Raw genomic sequence first — 21,381 nt, forward strand, 5'->3', positions numbered from 1 at the left:
CATATGTTCAGTCTGTACTGTTGTATTGTTTTTTCCCCACTAATAGGAAAGGATTTGGTAAACAAATCCTCATGATTTTTTTTTTTCCATATTCGTATTAGTTGAGGTTTGTTCTCAGTTTATTGTTGTCACATGTGCCAATGTCAAATGTGTAAGAAAACTCTAAAGTAGCACGAGTAAACAATATTGCATTAAATAAACTATCCCAATTGCAAAAGCTAATTGTCATATTCAATTATGTAGGTGTGAAGGGGTTTTGCAGTTGGGACACACCTCTCTTTAGTTGAAGTTTGACCAAATGATTTGATGAAACAGTGGTCTGGCTTCTGTGATCAGCTAATTAACCTTACCAATGGTCATTTCAGGAGGGTGACACTATTAATGTAGATGTGACATGTCCAGGCGCCACGCTAGCCCTCGCCATGATCTACCTCAAGACCAACAACAGGTGAGAGAAAAAAGGTTTTTACATTTTTGTCTCCAAAATAAAATAAAAAAAGTTTTGATATAAAAATAGGTTTATTCTATGTCTTGGAAAGGCGACTTAAAGACTTCTGTTTTAGATTTATCTCCATTCTACTGACCTCCTAAAATTTGTATACAAAGAGTGTAGGCATACTCTTCATGGTGTGACAAAACAATCTAAAAAGAGATACTCAAGAGCAGACAAGTGTTTTATTTTATTAGGAGAAACAGAACTAGATAGAATAAACTGAAAAAAGATATAAATAAAAAAATTACATTAAAGATTTACCCCCCAAAAATGTATGTATGAATTAGAAGTAGCAAACTGTTCAAGGGGCACAGAATCTTTCCACCATAATTACTCTGTAATGCTGGTGGGGTGTTTCCTTAAAATGGCCAAAATGTCCTGTGCTGTGTTCGACTTTCTAACCACTTCTTGCCCACGTGAACCGTAACTGGAGCACCATAACCTATTTGATGGAAAAAATAGTGACATTACACTACATCAGACTGAGACTCCTCCAGTTTCTAACCGTCTAATGGTCAAGAGGTTCTTTAAAGCTCATCTGCTATCTGTTGTTTGAGAGGGTGCTGAAAGAAGGTATTAACACTCCCTTTTCTCATCATGGTTTTGCCCACTAGGTCGATTGCTGATTGGCTGAAACCACCAGATACTTTGTTCCTCCTGGACTTCATTAAGCCAGAGTTTCTGCTGCTGAGGGTTAGTGTGGATCTAGCTCTGTGTGTGATCTTTTTTCCCACCTTTCTATATTTTAATCTGATATACCTGCGTCTCTTCTTCTTTTCTCTCTACCCCTAAAGACTCTGGCCCGGTGTATTATCATGTGGGATGAAATTCTGCCTAATACTATCTGGGTCAAGAGTAACATCCCACAGGTGAGAACAAGCACACGCACCCCACACCACACACACACACAAACAGGACCAAGTGGACATATTTAGAGCCATGATGCCACACACCCTGCAACAACTTGCAAAGAAAATTGTGACGTTTGGTTTTGTGTAGATGGAGGCAGGTTTACCCATTTTCAGTTAACTAATTTAGCACTGATATTGGTTCTTGGTAATTGCTGTAACAGCATAATGACTCTAGCTACATTCTGTTAATAAAAGCATTTCCCCTGGTCTGTAGTAGTACTTTACTGATGCACCCAAAGATGGATGGGTAGTTTACATGAGCAGAAATGGCGTCAGTGCATAAACAAGAAAAAGGCTATTTCTAAAAACAGAAAAGTTATCTGAGCAAAATACAACATGGAAACATCTTAGAGATGTTTCAACAAACGACTGGGAGAGTAAACATTAAAAAATGTCAAACGTGTATATGTAAATATAGTTATAGAACGGTGAAAACCTGTGTGGCCGCTAGGCTTGAGAAATGGCAGGAAAATAAGCCATGTGTGATAACACTGTGAATAATTACAGTGACTTTAAAACAAATATTGAAGTCTGCATATTAGCCTTTAGCTTCCTATGTCCTTATAGGCTTACTGATAACATAAACTCAGATAAATTTGACCAAGGCCAAAATTTTATCTATAAATCAGCCAAGCATTTACCTGTAAGATGTGGATAGTTTACTGCAGTGTTTGGTGCTTGATATCTTCATGAGGAAGAAAACTCGATGTATTGGTCAGCAAAACTGCCAGAAATATTTTAACCTTGGGAACAGTATCAAATAATTAATTCAGGCTTGTTCTGCCTTTTTATGACAAAAAGGGAAAAAATAATCCCATACTTTTAATCTTTAATAACATAAATGTATTGCATTTCATGTTTTTTTTTCTGTCAAATAGATAACTAAAAAGACTGTCAGCATGATAGCATTCAGCTCAGTTTAGTTTCACTCCCATCTTTTATGTTTTTCTTCTGGTTGTCCACGCCCCCCTGCAATGACTTTATCCCCCAGTAGGGGGGCCCACCCCCACAGTTTAAGAAACACTGCTACAGTGTAATTTACACCACTGGATATAAATATGTAAAACTACATTTTTGTGGTTTGTATTTTGAATTGCAATAAATACTAGTAACTAGAACCATGGCACACTCAAAACACGTTATTGCCCTTCTAATCAGGTATGAATAGCTGCATTATAGTCAGCACTATACAGAGATTTATGCTTTAATATCTTTTTGTTCCTTCCATCCATTTTCTTAAGTTCACCCTGTGCAGTGTCATGTGGTAGCTGGAACCTATGCCAGCTGCAACAGGACCCAGGCAGGGTACATCCTGGACAGCTTGCTGCAGAACCAGTATAGAGAGAGACAGACAGACAGACAGACAGTCAGGCTAATTTAGAATCACCAGTTAACCTAACCTGGCCCCAGTAACTGCATGTCTTTGGATTATAGGATGAAGCTGGAGTACCCACTCAACTGGCCACACACAAACATGAAAGAGCAAGCAAACTCTAAACCACTGTCACATTACTGCCTATGATTTTTCTTTTGCCCTTTCCTCCCTGATGTTTACTTTCTATTTCCATAGTTTTATCATGAGAAATTTGTGAGTTTTCAGTTAATTTAGCAAATAAATACTGTCAAAAGTATTATTTCTGAAACCTGACCACTCATGTCTATATTTTGTTTTCAACTTTCATTTTGTTTTTAGATCATGAGGGGGACTTTTGACCCTTCAGAGGACATTAACATGGAGACGATGGCGTAAGTATTGAAGCCAAAAATATCAACTCATGTTCATACATTTGAATTCTGCTAATTGATTGTATTTGTTTCTCTTAGCCAAGCCCAAGACTACATTACAGCTGGGGCCTGTTTGGCACTTGGTTTACGGTTTGCTGGCTCTGCCAACTCTGATGCCTTTGACTGCCTTTATAGCTTGGCCAGGACCCACATGACAATCATGTCCTTTGCTGGTACAGCTGCTGTGGGTGCTGTGAGTGTTTTATATTTTTGACTTCGTTAACAATAAGAAACAATGTTGTGCTACCTCATCTACTTACAGTTAAAATATTTTCTCTTTGATTTCTTTTGCTTCCCTAGCACACATTTTACAACCTCCAGACCTGCCTGTCAATGATTCTGCTGGCTATGTCCATGGTGATGTCCGGTACAGGAAACCTGAAGGTCCTGCAGCTTTGTCGTTTCTTCCACAAGCGGACTGGTGGTGAAATGAACTATGGCTTCCACATGGCTCATCACATGGCACTGGGTCTGCTCTTTCTGGGAGGAGGCAGGTGAGATGGGAACAACCAAAATATGGCCATTTTCCCAATCCCATTGAAATTTATTAAAATATATTCCTTATTGCAAGTGAAGAAAACTAGTATAAAACTATAATACATTTGAATTCATATCAATTACTATCAATTGTCAATTATTTATTCATAGCTGAAGTGCATTTTCAGGCCAAAAATCAAAAGGCTTTTGTCAAGTTGCTTTGGGGAAAGGGGAAAGCGGCCGGTAAAGCAATTTCTGTAATCTCTGAACTTGGGTTTTTACTTGAACATAAAGATCAGGCTGGTTTTCTTGTAGTTAGTCTAACTCTTGGCTAGCGATGGCTTACTCTGTCCTAAATTACTTTTTGATGAGGTGACAAATATTCTAGTTTCTAAATATTAAATATAGGTTTGGGTTTTTTTATTGGCTTTTTTAAAAATAATTTTTGTTTCCAAAAAGCATCAACTAGACCATTTGCTGCATTTTATTTTCAGCTGTAGATGAATACATATTTAGTGTTGTACTGATGATATCTTAACAACGGTGGCTCCAGTATTCAAGATACTGGAGAAACCTCTCACACAATGCAACCATGTGGTTCTCTGATGTAGATTTTTCTGAAAAACTGTAAAGCTTGGAAGTACAGTAGTAATAAATATAAAAATAAGAAGAAAAAAAACTGTACAACATACTCATAGATAAACGCAAATGTTTACATACATAAAATCATTTCAAGATTATGCAACAGGCAAGGTACCAACAAGGTGGGCATTGTTTTAAACTTCCACAACAACCTCTAAGGAATCATGCTTCAAAAAATAAATACACACACCAACACACACACACTTTGATGTTGCTCATGCTTCTTGAATGAAGGAAGACATTGAGGTTACAGTTATATTCTGTATGTAGGCTGTCATATGACACCTGAATTGAACAATTGCATGCATTCATCCATACATACATGCAAACCCACACCCACCCTGCTTTTTTCTGGGAAAGACCATATGCAACACGTACACATGCACAGCGTGGGTTAGCCACACAAATACAAAAAAGTCTGCTTTGAGTCTGCTTTGAGTGCTGTGTTCCACATAATGAATGACATTCATGTGCACATGTGCACGCAAACACACACCCAAGCCAGGTTCCTCAAACCGCTGACCCTGGTCTGTGTATTTTGACGAGAAACAACAGCTCCCACTCTTTCATCACATTCTGCAAAAACATTTCTCCACCTACAGCCATAATCAGATGGACCTTTTCATTTCATTCAGGTCACATTTTATTTTAGACCTGCCAGCTGAAAGCCCACACACTGTAAGGACTGCAGGTTTGAATGCTCTGCACGATAGCATATATTTTCACAAGCAGTTTGTCTTGTGTCATTTGTAGGTCATGCTGGGTAGCAGAGTCATGCTATGTCACTGTCACTTTTCCTGCAGTCTCGCTGTCTGCTCGTATGTCATTTAGTTTCTCTGTTTCCATTGAAAATGTTCTGGTCACATTTGCTTTCCACTTATTTAGCAGTTATCATTACATCATGGCCCTTCTTTTTTTTCCTCATTCAATTTCTCACATATGTTTTTCCTATTTACGTTTGGTCTCTTTATTTGGTGATCCTTTTTGTTCTTTATTTCCCCTTTCCTCAACCTTACTTCTTTATTTACTTATTTAATTTCCTCTTCCCATTGGATCTCAATTGAGATGGAGCTTGGTAATTGTCGCCCAGTAGGAAACTGAAGTGACGCAAACTGTGTCTTACACAGCTGGATTTCACATTGAATAATTTTTAAACTGTCACCTCCCTAGTACGAAGACTGTTTGATGTCTGATTGGCCCCATGTGATAACTGGACAGATATTGTGAGCCAGTGTTCATTTGCCCTACACAGTTCACCCTACAGCACCCTTATTCTGCCTCAGATGTTGTATTTCTAGTAGTAAGAACACTTGTCTGCCCATTCTCACTGCTTATATGAGAATGGGCAGCTCAATCCAGTTCTTCCAACAGTGTACACAGTTTGTGTGAAGAGGGCTTAGATCTGTATTTCAAAGGTGACTGTGGCTTTTCTATCACGAGTTCTTTCTGTTTGCATGAGTTTCAGTTTGTACTAGTTTGTTAAGCATGAGCACATAAGATATATTATACTTGTCCCACTGACACTGACTAAGATGCCAGACTCAGAACTAGAGTTAGATTCTGCTACTTGCCCCTATTTTGTTTGGATTTATTTCTTTTTCTTTTTTGTTTTGGCTCAGTCTCCTGGAAGTTCATTCATTTCAACAGAATTTGAAAATGTCAAGCGCACCACAAAAGGAAAGTGACTCAAAAGAACTGATTGTTAGCATTCATCCCTCTTTTAGTCTAAGGAGCAGCCAGACGCCCAAATGGTAGGACTCTTCAGTCGTGTAATGTTGCTGTTAGTCAGTTTGACTGACTCAGTGTTACAAGCAGAAAAAAAAATCTTTATTTGCTTAAAATAGAAAACTGATGATGCGTCACTAAAAGCACCTCATTGGACTGAGGTGCTTTTAGTGTAGCGGTATAAAGTAAACAGTATTTTGGTAGAGAGCACTGCAGTGGCTCCCAATTGTTTTAGGAATTTAAGGACATCCTGTTTGTCCTTGTTTTCCCTTTGCCATATGTCATTGCCTATTTTGAAACCAGAGTTTTGAGTGCAATTATTAGAAGGCTATGGGGGTACAATAAGGGTATTCAGTCTCAAGGAATGTATAAGCAAAAGTAAGACATTTAGTTTAACAGAAGTGTCGATTTTTCTTACTGTGATTTTGTCATTTTTGTGCCCCAAAGCCCAAACTATTTTCACTTTTATCAAGAACTGAGAAGCTGGAAATAGAGTTTGGTTGTTTTTTGTTTTTTTTTGCTTGAAGCATGATTATTGTGTTATCTGTCTACTGTGTACTTGATGCAGGACTTCTGTAACAACTCTAGGGCATGCTGACCCTGAAGTTTGGAACTACTAGAGTAGAGGAATTAAAAGTATTAAGGAGCCATTAAATGAAGAGCAACATCCTTTATCCCAGTTGAACCTCAGTAACCTTCCAGACACAAGAAGCCTTTATTGTATGACTAATGGGGTCATTATAATAATGTTGAGTCAAAGTAGATGCTTAACTGCTAGCTATTACGTTTAAGTGGCTCTACTGGTTTTAACTGGATTACAGCACTCACTTGCTTTAACTAACAGAACACAAAGTTTATGTGGAAGAATGTGTTTTGCTTTTATACACAAGGTTCTTCAAATATATATTTAGATTAAAAAAACAGTGCAAAAGTCTTGAGGAATATCTTATTTCTGAATATTTTGCTATGGATCAGAATTCCATTAATTTTGACAATATCCCCAGAAAAGCTGGCTGAAATTCAGACCATGATAGAGCCTACAGATAGCTGTAGACACTGTTGTAGCTCTTGCTTGACCTTCGTACAAAATGATAACAATTTGAACCAAACATTTCAAAGACCTCCCTCCATAAGACCTGCTGCCACTAAGTTGCAGTGTAAGATTACTTGGAAGTCTGGATCATTGGTGACTCAAGACTTATGTACAGTACTCTATTGTTTAAGTTTATTGTTGTCGTTTTTCTTTACAATGGCTTGTGTAATTAAATTCTCCTTACAAACCCATCAGTATGTAATGAACATGTTTTAATGTTTTGTGAAAAGAAAGAACTGTGTATTTTTATTTTTTTAGTGATGATGTTTGATGTCATCTTACAGGTACACCCTCAGTACCTCCAATTCAGCCATTGCTGCTCTGCTGTGTGCCCTGTATCCACACTTCCCTGCTCACAGCACTGACAACCGGTGAGACTAATACATATGCGCACAATATTAAAATAAGAGTTTAGTTGATAACCCGTGTAAGTAGCAAAAAGTAGTAATAGAAACTTATAAAAATTTGATTTTTGTGATCATTTCATTAGTGATGGACAGATGATTGCTTGTGTGGCTCTCTCATGTGTTTTTGTACTAGTTGTTGTACAACTTCTATAAAATTTGCACAGTGCTTTACACTAATTTTAGATGTGCACGATTTAAGCTTGCATGTTTCCCACCAAAATATTTTTGGTGTTTATTCTGAAAAGAAATAAGAAGACAATGCAAGAAATGCATTGAAGCATCTTTCTGTCAGTTTAGCTTAAAATAAGTTCAGTGTGCTTAAAGATATTTGTGGTGCTTGCTTTTGCGCTGGTACTGCACATCCATTTATCTGTGCAAGAACCAGCAGTAGCCATTATGCTCAAGTTAAATCTTCCCTGATATTGGTTTTCAATCAATTTTATTTCTTGGTGAAGTCTTTCCCATGCTCATTGGCCAGATTTGGTGTAAAAAAAAAAAAGAGAAAAAGTCAAGATGATAATGTAACAAGTATGCCGTCTGTGATATTCTGGCACTCATTAGCTGATGTGGTTTCGGCATGGTATCCACAAGCTCAGAATCCGTCTCTGCTCTTTGATTGCCAAAAAAGTACTGGACAACCTGCACAAATCCTTCCCCAATGCTGCTGATTCAGTTGGCTTTAGTTTCCTTTTAAATTTATTTTCAACTATCATTTCAGAGACTTAAGACCCAACAAAAACCCCTTCCTTAATTCTGACTTCACTTTTCTTAAATGCTGAAATGCATTGCCGTTTTTGTTGAGTCAGCCTAGTTGTCCAATACTTAGAATACCATAGCTAAAATGGTAGGAAAACTTTTCAAGCACTACACCTCTGCTCCTTTAACCAGTATCGGAGTTGGGAGTGTTAATGCCCCAATATGGTGTAGAGATTATGTAACCTTGAAAAAAACTAAGCTTGTCTCAATTTTGGAGAATAACAACACAATTCTCTGTCATTCTTTATATTAACAAACAATATTGAATGTCTATCCGTTCATATTAGTAAATTAAAAAAAAAACAAATGCATATTTGTATTTCTGTGTTTGCTGTAGCTACCACCTGCAGGCCCTTCGGCACCTGGCTGTGCTGGCTGCAGAGCCTCGACTGCTCGTCCCTGTGGATGTGGACTCCCTGAAGCCTTGCTATGCCCTTTTAGAGGTCACTTACAAGGTGAGATTACAAGAAACATGTGAAACCACCTCTCATTCTTTGTCACAGCTCATTGTCACAAACGGCACCGCTGTGCTCTGTGCTCCACTTTTACAATCACACAAAAGCAAATGTACGTTCTGACTCAGACTGTAGCGTGTAGTGCACAATGGTTTCTGTTCGTTTTGAGGTATTAGAAAAACTTGCCTGTCCACTATACCACTGTTCTGCTTTTTATCAGTGTTAACTGCTCTTAGCTAGTCAACTTCCCCTACAGTTGATTTCATACACTTTCAAACTAAATCGTCTTCATGTCAGTGTAAAATCAGCTACCGTGGTCTCATCTCATGCATATTGTTGCTATTTTAAAATTTTAAGAGCAGCAGTTTTATGCCAGCTTATGAGTAGCTAATATATATGTATATATTTGCTACTAATTTTGCATTTAACTGATTAGCAATAATTCAGCTGTTCATACAGTTGTTTTCCTTTTTCTGCACATCTGGTTGTTGTACATAAATATATAGTCTCTTCCTATGTTAACTTTAGTTTCCTTTCTGGTATGTAGACATGCATAGTTTTATATGCCACTCATTGTTTTCCTCATTGTTATTTTTGATCAAGTATCCTTGATTTTGAAAGACAAAAAATGTGCTTTCAAATTAATCTGTGACAATTTCATTAAATAAAAGTTGGCCTCACTGCCTATGTGCTCTTAGTTAAACATGTTACATGTAAATGGAGGAAAGTCATTGCACTGCATCTTAGTTTTCTCCAAAACTGGTATCAGCACTGTGTAGGTTTCAGTTTTATATAAGAGAAAGTGAAAATAGCATAACTGCTTAGCAAAACCTCTCTAAAGTCTTGAAGGGAAAAAGGTTTCTAGTATTAAGGGCAACACACACATCCCTAGTGTTAAAACACAGCAGCAATTGTTTTCTGTGTCAGCAAGTACATTGTTAGAATTTTATGTACGTCACTGTGGCATTATTAGGATGCCACAGTGACGCACATTGGTGCCGTTTCCCAGTATCAATGGTTGTCAACCATTCATGTGTGAAGGTAAATACTTTCCATAGAAATTTCTGGCTTTTTTTGGAATATCTGTAAAAGCAAATATTTGACACTCTTGGGAACAAAGCCAATAGGTAATGGGGAATTTACTCAAATAAATGACAGACAACACTGGCATTGTGTAGTTATTGTCATACTTTAAACTAAACTAGCTATAACATATGATCAAAAATACATCGTCAAAATTGATCACCAACATAAAAAAATAGTAATAGTGAGAAGAAGAACTTTTTTTTACACCAATGTGTAAAATACACACAAAAAGTATAATCTGGGATTAATTGGGGAGCATTTTTCTCTGCTTTTGGCAATTGCTCATTCCTTCAGAACTTAATTCTCTGCAGATTTAGTCCACAGGCAGACCATTTGACATTGGGTTTCTTGGAACAGTTGGTCTCAACATGCTTGAGTCTAAAATGAGAGGAAATCAGTTGAGAGGTGTGTCAGGAAAAAGTCTTTACTCATTTTTTTTTTTTAAGAAAAGGACTACAGAGCAAAACCAGTGACTTTTGAAATTATGCGCTCTGAGCAAGAAATATGTTTTGTCATAGTAGTACTGTTGTAGAGTGATGAAATGAGGAAGGGAGAAATGATGCAAGATCCTTCTTTGTAACCTCCATGGTGCCTCTAGCATTAGTGAATTTTAGCATGCCCAGCAAATAGTGTCTGCTCCAAAACCTTTTTCAGTTACTTCATATAGTCGTAGTCATTTTCATTAATATTTTGAGTCACTTATAATCTTTTCTTTGCTGGTTTCGTAGTTTGACAAAATGCTGAGGAAGCCCAAAGAGATGGGAATTTATACATTTCAAAAAAACAACTGGCATATAAAAGCTTGCATTCATCCATTTTTTTTCTTCTAATCCAGTTAAGAGTCATGGAGGGCTGGAGCGTATCCCAGCTGTAACAGGGCAAGGCACTGGTTGCCAGTTTGTTGTAGGGCTAGATAAATTGAACCTAATTTTTATTTGTGTACAGAATCATTACTTTAATCCCTTTGTGTGTCTTTTGCTTTTCATCTTCAACTGTTGCTAAAACTTATTAAACTGTTATTTGTGTTTTAAACTGCAAGATCTATAAATTCTGCTGCTGGGAGAGATCAGTGACTGTGTAAATGTTTTCTACAGTCATTGAGAGAGATAAACAGTGAAGTGTAGAATTGAATTGAACTCTTTATGCATTTACACAGATAAAGAAAGATGGAGGCTTGTCAGGACTACCTTCAATAGAATGGCTCAGTTAAATTTTAATCACAGTGGAATGCTCAGTGTGTGTGTGCGCGCGTGTGTGTGTGTGTGTGTGTGTGTGTGTGTGTGTGTGTGTGTGTAAAAGTGTGCATGTGTGTGTGTGTAAAAGTGTGCATGTGCTTTTTAAGATCTGTAAAAACTTACTCAGACTTGGAGATGGTTTGTTTCAAAATGAATTTAAGTGAATGAATTTAGGGGTGCTGTCCCTCATGTTGTTATACTGTTACATTCACATACAATCTGCTATTCTATACTTTTTGGTGACATTGTGTGTAAATATAGGCAAGGCAAGGCAAGTTTATTTGTATAGCACAATTCAACAACAAGGTGATTCAAAGTGCTTTACAGAGACATTAGAAACAAAAACAAATAAAAAGCATGATTTAAAATTGATTAAAACAAGCAAACAAACTAACTAATTAACAAACAAACAAACAAAACAGTATATAAAATCAAAACAGATAAAATCAGAACAGTAGATAAAATCAGTAATTAAAATGTGAGTTTTGAAATTTAAGCCTAAGTGCGGATTTGGTGCTTTATTCAAATGCAGCTGAGAACAGGTGAGTCTTCAACCTGGATTTAAATAAACTGAGTGTTTCAGCTGATCGGAGGCTTTCTGGGAGTTTGTTCCAGATATAAGGAGCATAAAAGCTGAATGCGGCTTCTCCGTGTCTGGTTCTGACTCTGGGAACTGATAAAAGACCGGATCCAGATGACCTGAGGGATCTGGAAGGTTCATACTGGGTCAGGAGGTCACTGATGTATTTTGGTCCTAAACCATTCAGAGCTTTATAGACCAGCATCAGAACTTTAAAGTCTATCCTCTGACGGACAGGCAGCCAGTGTAAAGACCTCAGAGCTGGACTGATGTGGTCCACTTTTTTGGTCTTAGTGAGGACTCGAGCAGCAGAGTTCTGAATGAGCTGTAGTTGTCTGACTGATTTTTTTAGGTAGACCTGTAAAGATGCTGTTACAATAATCAAGCCTACTAAAGATGAATGCATGGACTAGTTTTTCCAGGTCCTGTTGAGACATCAGATCTTTTATCCTTGATATATTCTTGAGGTGATAGTAAGCTGATTTTGTTATTGTCTTGATGTGTTTTTCTAAGTTTAGGTCTGCATCCATCACTACACCCAAATTTCTCGCCTGGTTTGTGGTTTTTAGGTGTATAGACTGAAGTTCTCTGGTGACCTGTAATCGTTTTTCTTTGGCGCCAAAGACTATTACCTCAGTTTTGTTTTTGTTTAGCTGGAGAAAATTGTGGCACAACCAGTCATTAATTTCCTCAATGCATTTACCAAGAGCCTGTACAGGGCCTCGGTCTCCTGGTGACATTGTGATATATATTTGTGTGTCATCTGCATAGCTATGGTAGTTTATTTTGTTGTTCTTTATAATCTGTGCCAGTGGGAGCATGTAAATGTTAAACAGAAGGGGTCCCAGGATGGAACCTTGGGGAACTCCACATGTGATACTTGTCTGCTCAGATGTGAAGTTACCTATTGATACAAAGTATTTCCTGTTTTCTAAGTATGTTTTGAACCAGTTTAGTACAGTTCCTGAAAGACCTGTCCAGTTCTTCAGTCGTTTGAGTAATATGTTGTGGTCAACTGTATCAAATGCTGCACTGAGATCCAGTAAAACTAAGACTGACATTTTTCCACTGTCTGTATTCAGACATATGTCATTAAACACTTTGGTCAGAGCGGTTTCAGTGCTGTGGTTCTGTCTAAAACCTGACTGGAAGGCATCATAGCAGTTATTCTGTTTTAAGAAGTAATTGAGCTGTTGAGAAACTGCTTTTTCAATGATCTTACTTTAAAAATGGAAGATTTGAGATCGGCCTGTAGTTGTTCATTTGTGTCTTGTCAAGATTGTCCTTTTTTAGTATAGGTTTTATTACAGCAGTTTTTAGTGATTCTGGAAACACACCTGATAATAAAGAAAAATTGACGATCTGTAACAGGTCTGACTCTAAAGTCTTTGAGACCTTTTTGAAAAAACTTGTTGGCAGGACATCTAAACAGCAAGAGGAGGAGTTCAGTTGACCTAAGATGTCCTCCAGGTCTTTGCTGTTAATCGGGTGAAACTGTTTCATGGTGTTTAAACAGTTTTTCGGTGGACACAGTACATATTCTGGATCTGCTGTTGATGTACCAATTGCTTGTCTAATCTTTTGGATTTTTTCTGTGAAGAATTTGGCAAAGTCATTGCAGGCCATGGTCGAATGAAGTTCAGCTGCCACTGACACAGGAGGGTTTGTTAGCCTGTCAACTGTAGAAAATAAGACCCGAGCATTATGACTGTTTTTGGTGATGATGTCAGAGAAGTAGGACCTCCTTGCACTCCTCAGTTGTAAATTATAATTGTGAAGTTTCTCTTTATAGATGTCATAATGAACCTGGAGGTTTGTTTTTCTCCATTTGCGCTCAGCTTTCCTACGCTCTCTTTTTTCATTTTTCACTAGTGTGGAGTTTCTCCATGGAGACTTCTTCCTTCCAGAGATAACCTTCACCTTAATGGGAGCAATTGTATCCATTACATTTAACATTTTAGCATTGAAGCTATTGACGAGCTCATTGATTGAACCTCTGGACAGGTCAGGTGTTAATGGGAAGACCTGGTTAAATATCTCACTACTGTATTCAGTTATACACCGTTTTGTGATCACTGCTGTTGATATATTTGTGTGGGCTGAGATTTTACTTTCAAAGAAAACACAGTAATGATCAGACAGGCCCACATCAGACACAGTAACCTTTGAAATGCTCAGGCCCTTGGAGATCAGTAGGTCAAGAGTGTGTCCTCTATTATGTGTGGGCTCTGTTACATGCTGAGTCAGCCCAAAGTTGCCCAGAGTGTTACTCAGGTCTTTAGTCCCTTTGTCCTGAGGGTTGTCCACATGGATGTTAAAGTCCCCAACAATAATTACACAGTCGAAATCAACACAGATCACAGACAGCAGTTCACTGAGATCATTAAAAAAGTCTGTGCATTATTTGGGAGGCCTGTAAACATTAAGAAACACAACTTTGGATGGGGCCTTCAGCTCTAAAGCCACATATTCAAAAGACTGAAAACTTCCAGGAGATAGCTGCTTACATTGAAATGATTCATTAAATAAGACAGCAACCCCTCCTCCTCTCCTGCTCACCCTGGCCTCACTGATAAAACTGTAGTTAGGAGGGGTCGTCTCGATGAGAACAGCTCCACTGTTACTTTGGTCCAACCAAGTTTCAGTTAAAAACATAAAATCAAGGCTGTGCTCAGTGATTAAATCATTAATTAAAAATGTTTTCCCAGCTAAAGATCTAACATTTAATAAAGCCAACTTAAGTGTTTTAGAGGCATTACTTGTCCCCTCGTGTTTGGGAGCAGTCTGTGGCACACAAGGTATGTTTACTATATTTAAAGATCTTTTAGGGTGCAGCTCTCTGTGTTTTGACCAGGCCACATGTCTCCTTCTGTCACCTAAAAGTACGGAAATTTTAAAACCTTCTAGTAAACAGGGTCCCAGCTTCTCCTGGGAAAAGTCACCACTGCCATAATCCTCGCAGCCCGGACCCTCCACACATCACACATCAGACTGCGGAGACAGGGCATGAAGGTGGTAAGGAGGAACTAAGGGGGGCGAGGCTGGGCAATGTGACTTCGATTGCTCTGTTGAGGGCGGGGCTCGATGGCGAACCTTTGGCTGCTCTGGTGGGGGGTTTATGGGGGACAAAAAGGGATTGGGCCGGGGGGTAGATCTGAGCCCAGCATTGACCCGCTCCATCATCTCCTCAGTGAATTTCAGGTGTGGGGAGGAGGGAGAAAGGGAGGGGGGGGAGGGTGATGGCCTGTCATGGGTTTGGGGGACTGGGGAAGATCGTGGTCCCTGGTCCTGGTCGTTGGTGTTGTTGAGAGAGTTGGAGGCAAATAGGGACCCCTCTTCTTGCCTCAGATGTCTCTCCTTTCTGAGGCTCTTCCCGGGTGGGGGCAGATGGAGCTCCTCCTCAAGGTTTCTGCTGGGCTTTGTCTGTTCTTGGAGTACTGTTTGTTCCTTTTTATGAGATAACTCCTCGTTTATCTCAGCCTTGGCAACAAGCACAGATGGATGACGTATGGAATAAAACAAGTTGGAGGTGAACAGTTTCACCCCCGACTTGTTAAAATTAAATCCATTTGCTTTAAACAGATGCCTGCGTTCCCAAAAAATATTAAAGTTGTTGATAAAATGCACTGAGTGGTCGGTACATGCTGATATGAGCCATTTATTCAGTGCAAACAACCTGCTGAAGCTCTCGTCTCCTCTTCTGACAGGCGGTACAGGTCCACTGATGAATACAGCTGCATTCAGAGAGTTTACAGTATTTAATAATCCAGTAAAGTCCCGCTTCAGAACCTCCGACTGTTGTTTGGACACATCGTTTGACCCTGTATGCAGAACAATGTTTGTCACAGTTGGATATTCATCTGCAATTTGAAGAATTCTCTCCTTCAGGTTGTTGACCATATCCTTAGGAAAGCAGAGGACTTTAGTGTTCTTACCGCACATCCTTTGTACATCCTTTACGGCAGAGTCACCCACAATCAGAGTTTCAGGCCTAGCCTTTAGCTTTCCCTGTGGCCTTTTGCTTTTCAATAGATTTTCAGACCTTACTTCGCTACTTTTAGATGGATGGTTGTCTGATATAGCTCCAGGGTCCTTTGATAGTGGAGCAAATCTGTTCTGTAGTTTCACATTCAGTTGTTTTGGAGGTTTGTTGTTAACCTTCCTATTCACGGTTGTCCAGTCCTGTTTCCTCTCGTATACAGGGGTAGAAGAGCTTCTCTGTCTCGTAGGAAGTGAAGGCCAGTCGGTTTCAGAGATTTCAGCTCGCTGTGCTCTGCCTGTGATACGTCCTCCCCCTTCCAGGAGACATGATTTATGTCTTGGTATTGCACCAAGACAGTCCAAGGGGGGATTATCGCTTGAGGATTTATAATAGTGCACAAAGTCTACTTTCTTGGTCATGTTATCTGTGCTCCTTAGCTGTGTACTAGCTTGCTCATCGCCATTGTTTTGAATCAAAGGCAAGGTTGTTTCATTTCCACACAGTCCATTTACCTCCACGTTTACTTCTAAGCGATGAATTTTTGTCTCCAGTACTGCAATCTTCTGCAGGAGGCTGTGGTAGTCATCTGTGGAGAGGGAAGGCATCTTGTTGCTAGTTAGCCTAGCGGTTAGCACCTTTCCAGGCTATTGAGGCTGTTCGGTGCCCAGACGCTGTAATCAGGCTTCAACTGTGTCTAGGCCATAGACACACGGAGCACTGAGGATAAGGTAACTGTAAAAATGTTGCTGTTTCTGTTAAGAACACTTTAGTCCTAATGATCTATAAGTGTCCAGAAGCTATCGCAGGTAAGCTCATACAGAAAAAAGGGAAAAATCAGCGTAAAAATCAATAAAAATCAATAAAAGAAGCAAAGCATTTAAAGAGCAAAGAGATGAAGCATCCACACTCAAATATAGATCAAATATAAATATAGATCAAATGTGTATCGTTTTGTATGTTTCAGTTCTATAAAATATTATGTGTATTAATACCCTGTATGGATAAAAGGGTGATAGTGCACTTTGGTGCAATTGTAAGGTGCTTAGAGATCTTACAGGCGAACTTTGTGAGTGTGAGTGACACTATTTCCTCTTCCTTTCAGGAGACTAAGTGGTATGGCGAGACAACAGTAGAACTGATGGCTCCTACCTTGCTTCCTGAGCTGCAACTTCTCAAACGGGTAAAGCCAGAGAATAGTTGTTCTTCTTCTTTGCCTTTATTTGGCTGCTCCCTGTAGGGGTTGCTACACTTCCCCCATCCATCCATCCATCCTTCCATCCTTCCTCACCCTGGCAGCATCCTTGTCAGATGCTGGAACCACCTCAACTGGCTCCTCTTGAGGTGGAGGAGTAGTGGCTCTACTCTGACCCTCCTGAACTCCTCAGCCTATCTCCAAGGGAAAGGCCAGCTACTCTTCAGAAAAAGCTAATTTCCACTGCTTGTATCCACATTTTTATTTTGGGTCAATATCAAAAGATTGTGACCATAGGGTAAGGTGATACAGATCAACCTGTAAATTAAGCGCCTGACTTTTACGCTTAGCTTTCTCTTGACCACGACAGACTGGTACAGCATCCATATCACTACAGTCGCTGCACAAATCCGTCTGTCAGTCTCCCATTCCCTTGTGAACAAGACCCCGAGATACTTAAAATCTTCCACTTGGGGCAGTAACTGGTCCCTAACCCAGAGTGGGCACACACCACCCTTTTCTGGCTGAGTTCCATGGACTCAGACTTGGAGGTGCTGATTCTCATTCACTCTGCTTCACACTCTGCTGTGAACCACTCCGGTGCAAGCTGGAGGCCACCGCCTGATGAAGCCAACAGAATCACATCATCTCCAAAAAGCAGAGACAAGATTCTGAGACCCCCAAAGTGGAAGGCTTCCACCACCTGGCTACACCTAGAAATTCTGTCCATAAAAAAATTATGAACAGAATAGTTGAGAATAGGGCAGACATGGATGAGTTCAACAACCACACGTCTGACTTATTGCAGGCTATACAGACAACACTCCTGCAATGGTTGTATAAGGATCGAATTGCTCATAGCAACGGGCCAGACACTCCCTACTCCTGAAGCACCTCCCTTCGGAACACTTCGAGGGACACGGTCGAATTCCAGATCCACAAAACACATGTAGACTGATTGGGCAAACTCCCATAAAGGGGGTAAAGAGCTGGTCTAGGGTTCCGCAACGAGGCAGAAAACCGCATTCTTCCACCTGCATCCAAGGTTCAACTAATGGACAGACTCTCCTTCCCAACACCTTGGCATAGACTTTCCTGGGAAGGCTGAGGAGTGTGATCCACCTATAGCTGGAGCACACACTTTGGTCCCCCTTGTCAAAATGGGAATCTCACCCCGTTGCTACCATCATCTGCTGTTCTCTAGAATAGAAGTTTGCAGTCTCCTTATTAACAGCACTGATTTCTTATGCCACCCAAAATCATTTTAATTGCAGTAAGCATTCCCTGGACCCTGGAAAAATCTATTTTTTGTAATTTTTGTCAATATATTTTTTTCAGGTAAAAGTGAAAGGACCACGTTACTGGGAACTGTCTGTAGACCTCAGCAAAGAAACACAGCATCTAAAGCAAGTATAGAGAGAACATGTATAACTTTGGTAGAGGTTTACAGTAATGATTCTGCTAAATGATAAGGACCATAATTCCTTCTTTTTATTGTAAATGTATAAGTGGAATTTAGGCGGAAATGCGAATCTTACTTTTGTTATCTCTCTAAGGTCCATCTTGTCGAGAGATGGGGTGTTGTATGTAAAACTACGGGCTGGCCAGCTGCCCTACAAGGATGACCCTCAAGGTTGGAAGAGCCTGGTAGCCACCACAGTCAACCACCGCAGCTCTGGAGTCAAAGCCTTCAAGGTAAAACTGTCACACCAACCTGAAAAGCATAACAACATTATAGGGGAAGTTCAACATGAGCAGGCTTTCATTGTGTTAGGTAATGTGGCTAAACCTAAAACCCCAGTCGGAGAGAAGTTGTATTTGCAGTTACCTCAGACTACAGTAATTTCCACTGTTATAACTTTACATTTGGGCTTCATTCATGATATTAGCAACGTAAGCAACTTCCTATGTATTAATCATATTCTCCCAGCAGAGGATTACACTTAAAATATGCTGTAAATAAGAAGAATTGGAGAAAAACAGCTGATATTAATCTGAAAGTCTGAACATAACCTGTTTTCATTCATGTTATGTGTTCAGCTTATGTTACCATGGTGATTTAGCTAGTGAAAAAGCGAGCCATATTTGTGACACAAGAAACCCTGACTTAAAGCTCAGCATAGGTGCTAACCGATTAATTTTGTTTCATTGTAAACTCTGAAGCAACTGTGCTAAATGCAATAAATATCCACCTTTTAAAAAAATTAGATTAAGTTTGCTACTATCAGCCAGAGCATCAGCCAGGGGGGTTCTATACCAATTTAAGTTTTCCATTGCATTTTGCTTCTTACAAACCCTTCTGTAAAAATTGATTTGAAAACAGACAAACACATTAATAGGAGTGACTGGAAATGAATTGACCTCCTCCCCAGTGAATGCTTCTGTCCAGTCTTGGCAGGTTGTCACTAAATGTTCAGTAGGCAGCTGTGTGGTTGACAGACTATTTACTGGTTTCCTGATGCTGTCAATATACTTAGAAGTCCAGAGGGGGAAAAACAAACACTATTTATTCCACTTGTCCACACTCTCCTCCTCCCCACTCAATTTCTTCTTCTATTTTCCTCTTTCTTTCTGATCTTCAATGTTGCAATTTTAACATAGTCTCCTCTTTTTCCTCTGTTTTGTCTCGTGTTTATGTAACACTTTAAGATGAATTTGATTTGTTTGAAAAGTGTTAATTGCATAAGATTTCATTTATTTCTTCAGATCATATCTCTTGTGCCCCTTCCTTATATTAAATGTCTTCTTCTTTCAAATGCTTCTTTATCTGTCTTATGTATCCTTCCCTTTCTCTCTTTCTCCTCCATATGTTAATTTATAGTAATATTACAATTGTTTTATGTTTTTCTGCAGCCTGAAGCCATCTCTACGTTCACCTCTGAGCCAGCTCTTGTCTCCTTTGCCGAGCTCTTCTGTAAAACTTCTGAAGGGATGAAACATGTGAGTTTTACATCCAGAAATAGATACGGATACACTCTGAAGGCAGGTTTCCTCCATAATTGCTTATCCCTGCAGTCATGTTACTGTTGTGGGTGAGCAACAGAGAGCCTGTGGCTGGTTTGAACAAACACAAGGAGTATAATGGTATTGCAAAACACTCAGCCTTAAACAGATTTTTTTTAAGAGATGCCAGCTCAGTGGTGAGTTATGGTTTACTGTAAGATTTCTAAAGCAAATGTGTTGAATATAAATGTAAACAAAAGGTAACAAAACGTGTTTTCATTTATCCAGATGCATCCAGCATTTTCCCTTTTTTCTTTTCTTTTTTTAAAACAGAACCGACCATTTTTACCCCTCAGTCGTAAAAGGCTGATGGCTGGCTCCTGGCACCTGATATTAGTGAATGCGATAACCTGAGATCAAGGCGATGCAAGAGCTTCAAACTCTTGAAGGAGTTTGATTCTTAGTGACCTTGACCTCAAGGTCAAAATAGGTTTTCTGAAAATCTTTTAAATGCAATAACTGAAGAAGGAAATTCCAAATTAATAACATAGGTGCATCTACTAAAAATCTTGGATGAATTTGATTCTTGGTCACCTTGATCTTAAGGTCAGAGTAAGTTTTCTGAAATGCAATAACTTGAGAAAAACTGCAAAAATGCCTGACCTTTCAAAGGAATTTAATCATTTTATATCTCACAGCTTTGTTGTTAACATAGTTGGCAATGAAATATAGTTACATTGTAAACAAAACTCCTCTTCCCTTTAGAGTAAACAAGGAGCCATGATTGTGGAGGAGCTCTGACGTAAGCAATGGAAAAATACAAAAAGCTAATAAAATGTCTTCCCAGATTCATGTTAGACAAAACCCAAATAGGTCAGTTTTGTGTTAGATAAACAACAATTTTCATACACCATGTATTCCTGTATCCTGATTCAGGTCTTGTGCAGGACAACCTATTCATGGGCATGATTTTATAATGTTACAAATATATTAAAAGAAAGTGTTCTCTATATTAAGAATAAAGACAATTTCAGGAAACCGCTATAGCAAACGATAAACATAAAGATGAAAAATCAAGGAAAACTAACTACAAACAACCATATCAGCCTTTAGAAGAGATTAGCTTAAATTAAAAGCATATAGGAAGCATTTACCAGACTCTGTCAGTGTTTTATATGTTACAAATGTGTCTGTACAATCACACACAAAACAAGTTTCAAGTACAGCTACAGTAGATCTTGGTAGAAATGTGGGAAATATTCAAGACCTTGACTTTGACTCAACATGCCAACAAGAGTAACAGGCATTCAATGGCCCTCTGAGGCCAGTCTGCATAATGCACATATGCTGAAGTTTTCCAAGTAGCATTTTTCCTGTATTCATTACTTTTAAGTCGAGTATATTGGTAAATATTTGCTGCTAGTTTGCAAATATTTGGTCATAAAGGCAAAGTATTGAATAAATTCAAAACTCACACAGGTTATTACCCCTTAACATTCCTGCACATTTTTAACATCTGTACTATATTTTACCTCAATTTTGACCTCAAAGTCACACATTATGTGCCTTTAATGAACTTAACATTACTTTTAGCAATAAATTTGGAAAAAGTGAAATCA

The 21,381-nt window shown here is 39.0% G+C and overlaps 2 protein-coding genes across 2 annotated transcripts in view; one reads left to right on the forward strand and one right to left on the reverse strand.

The window, feature by feature from the left end:
- anapc1 (anaphase promoting complex subunit 1) overlaps nucleotides 1–21,381 on the forward strand; it is a 155,367-nt gene that overhangs the window by 37,530 nt on the left and 96,456 nt on the right. The window contains exons 38-49 of the mRNA XM_085183667.1: nucleotides 366–448; nucleotides 1,108–1,186; nucleotides 1,288–1,362; nucleotides 3,098–3,150; nucleotides 3,229–3,382; nucleotides 3,490–3,683; nucleotides 7,411–7,497; nucleotides 8,627–8,744; nucleotides 16,730–16,807; nucleotides 18,158–18,225; nucleotides 18,376–18,514; nucleotides 19,673–19,759. Coding sequence (XP_085039793.1) covers nucleotides 366–448; nucleotides 1,108–1,186; nucleotides 1,288–1,362; nucleotides 3,098–3,150; nucleotides 3,229–3,382; nucleotides 3,490–3,683; nucleotides 7,411–7,497; nucleotides 8,627–8,744; nucleotides 16,730–16,807; nucleotides 18,158–18,225; nucleotides 18,376–18,514; nucleotides 19,673–19,759 — 1,215 coding nt within the window. The remainder of the gene's footprint in view (nucleotides 1–365; nucleotides 449–1,107; nucleotides 1,187–1,287; nucleotides 1,363–3,097; nucleotides 3,151–3,228; nucleotides 3,383–3,489; nucleotides 3,684–7,410; nucleotides 7,498–8,626; nucleotides 8,745–16,729; nucleotides 16,808–18,157; nucleotides 18,226–18,375; nucleotides 18,515–19,672; nucleotides 19,760–21,381) is intronic.
- Nucleotides 12,426–15,721, reverse strand: LOC146505668 (uncharacterized). The gene has a single exon (XM_085183668.1). The coding sequence runs from the start codon at nucleotides 15,585–15,587 to the stop codon at nucleotides 14,625–14,627; it is 963 nt and encodes a 320-aa protein (XP_085039794.1). The 5' UTR covers nucleotides 15,588–15,721; the 3' UTR covers nucleotides 12,426–14,624.

Source organism: Neolamprologus multifasciatus, chromosome 13 (genome assembly GCF_963576455.1).
Source record: "Neolamprologus multifasciatus chromosome 13, fNeoMul1.2, whole genome shotgun sequence".
NCBI classification, from domain to species: domain Eukaryota; kingdom Metazoa; phylum Chordata; class Actinopteri; order Cichliformes; family Cichlidae; genus Neolamprologus; species Neolamprologus multifasciatus.

Excerpts from the sequence above, each read along its gene's own strand:
- LOC146505668 (XM_085183668.1), bottom strand. The coding sequence starts at position 15,587 with ATGTGCGGTAAGAACACTAAAGTCCTCTGCTTTCCTAAGGATATGGTC.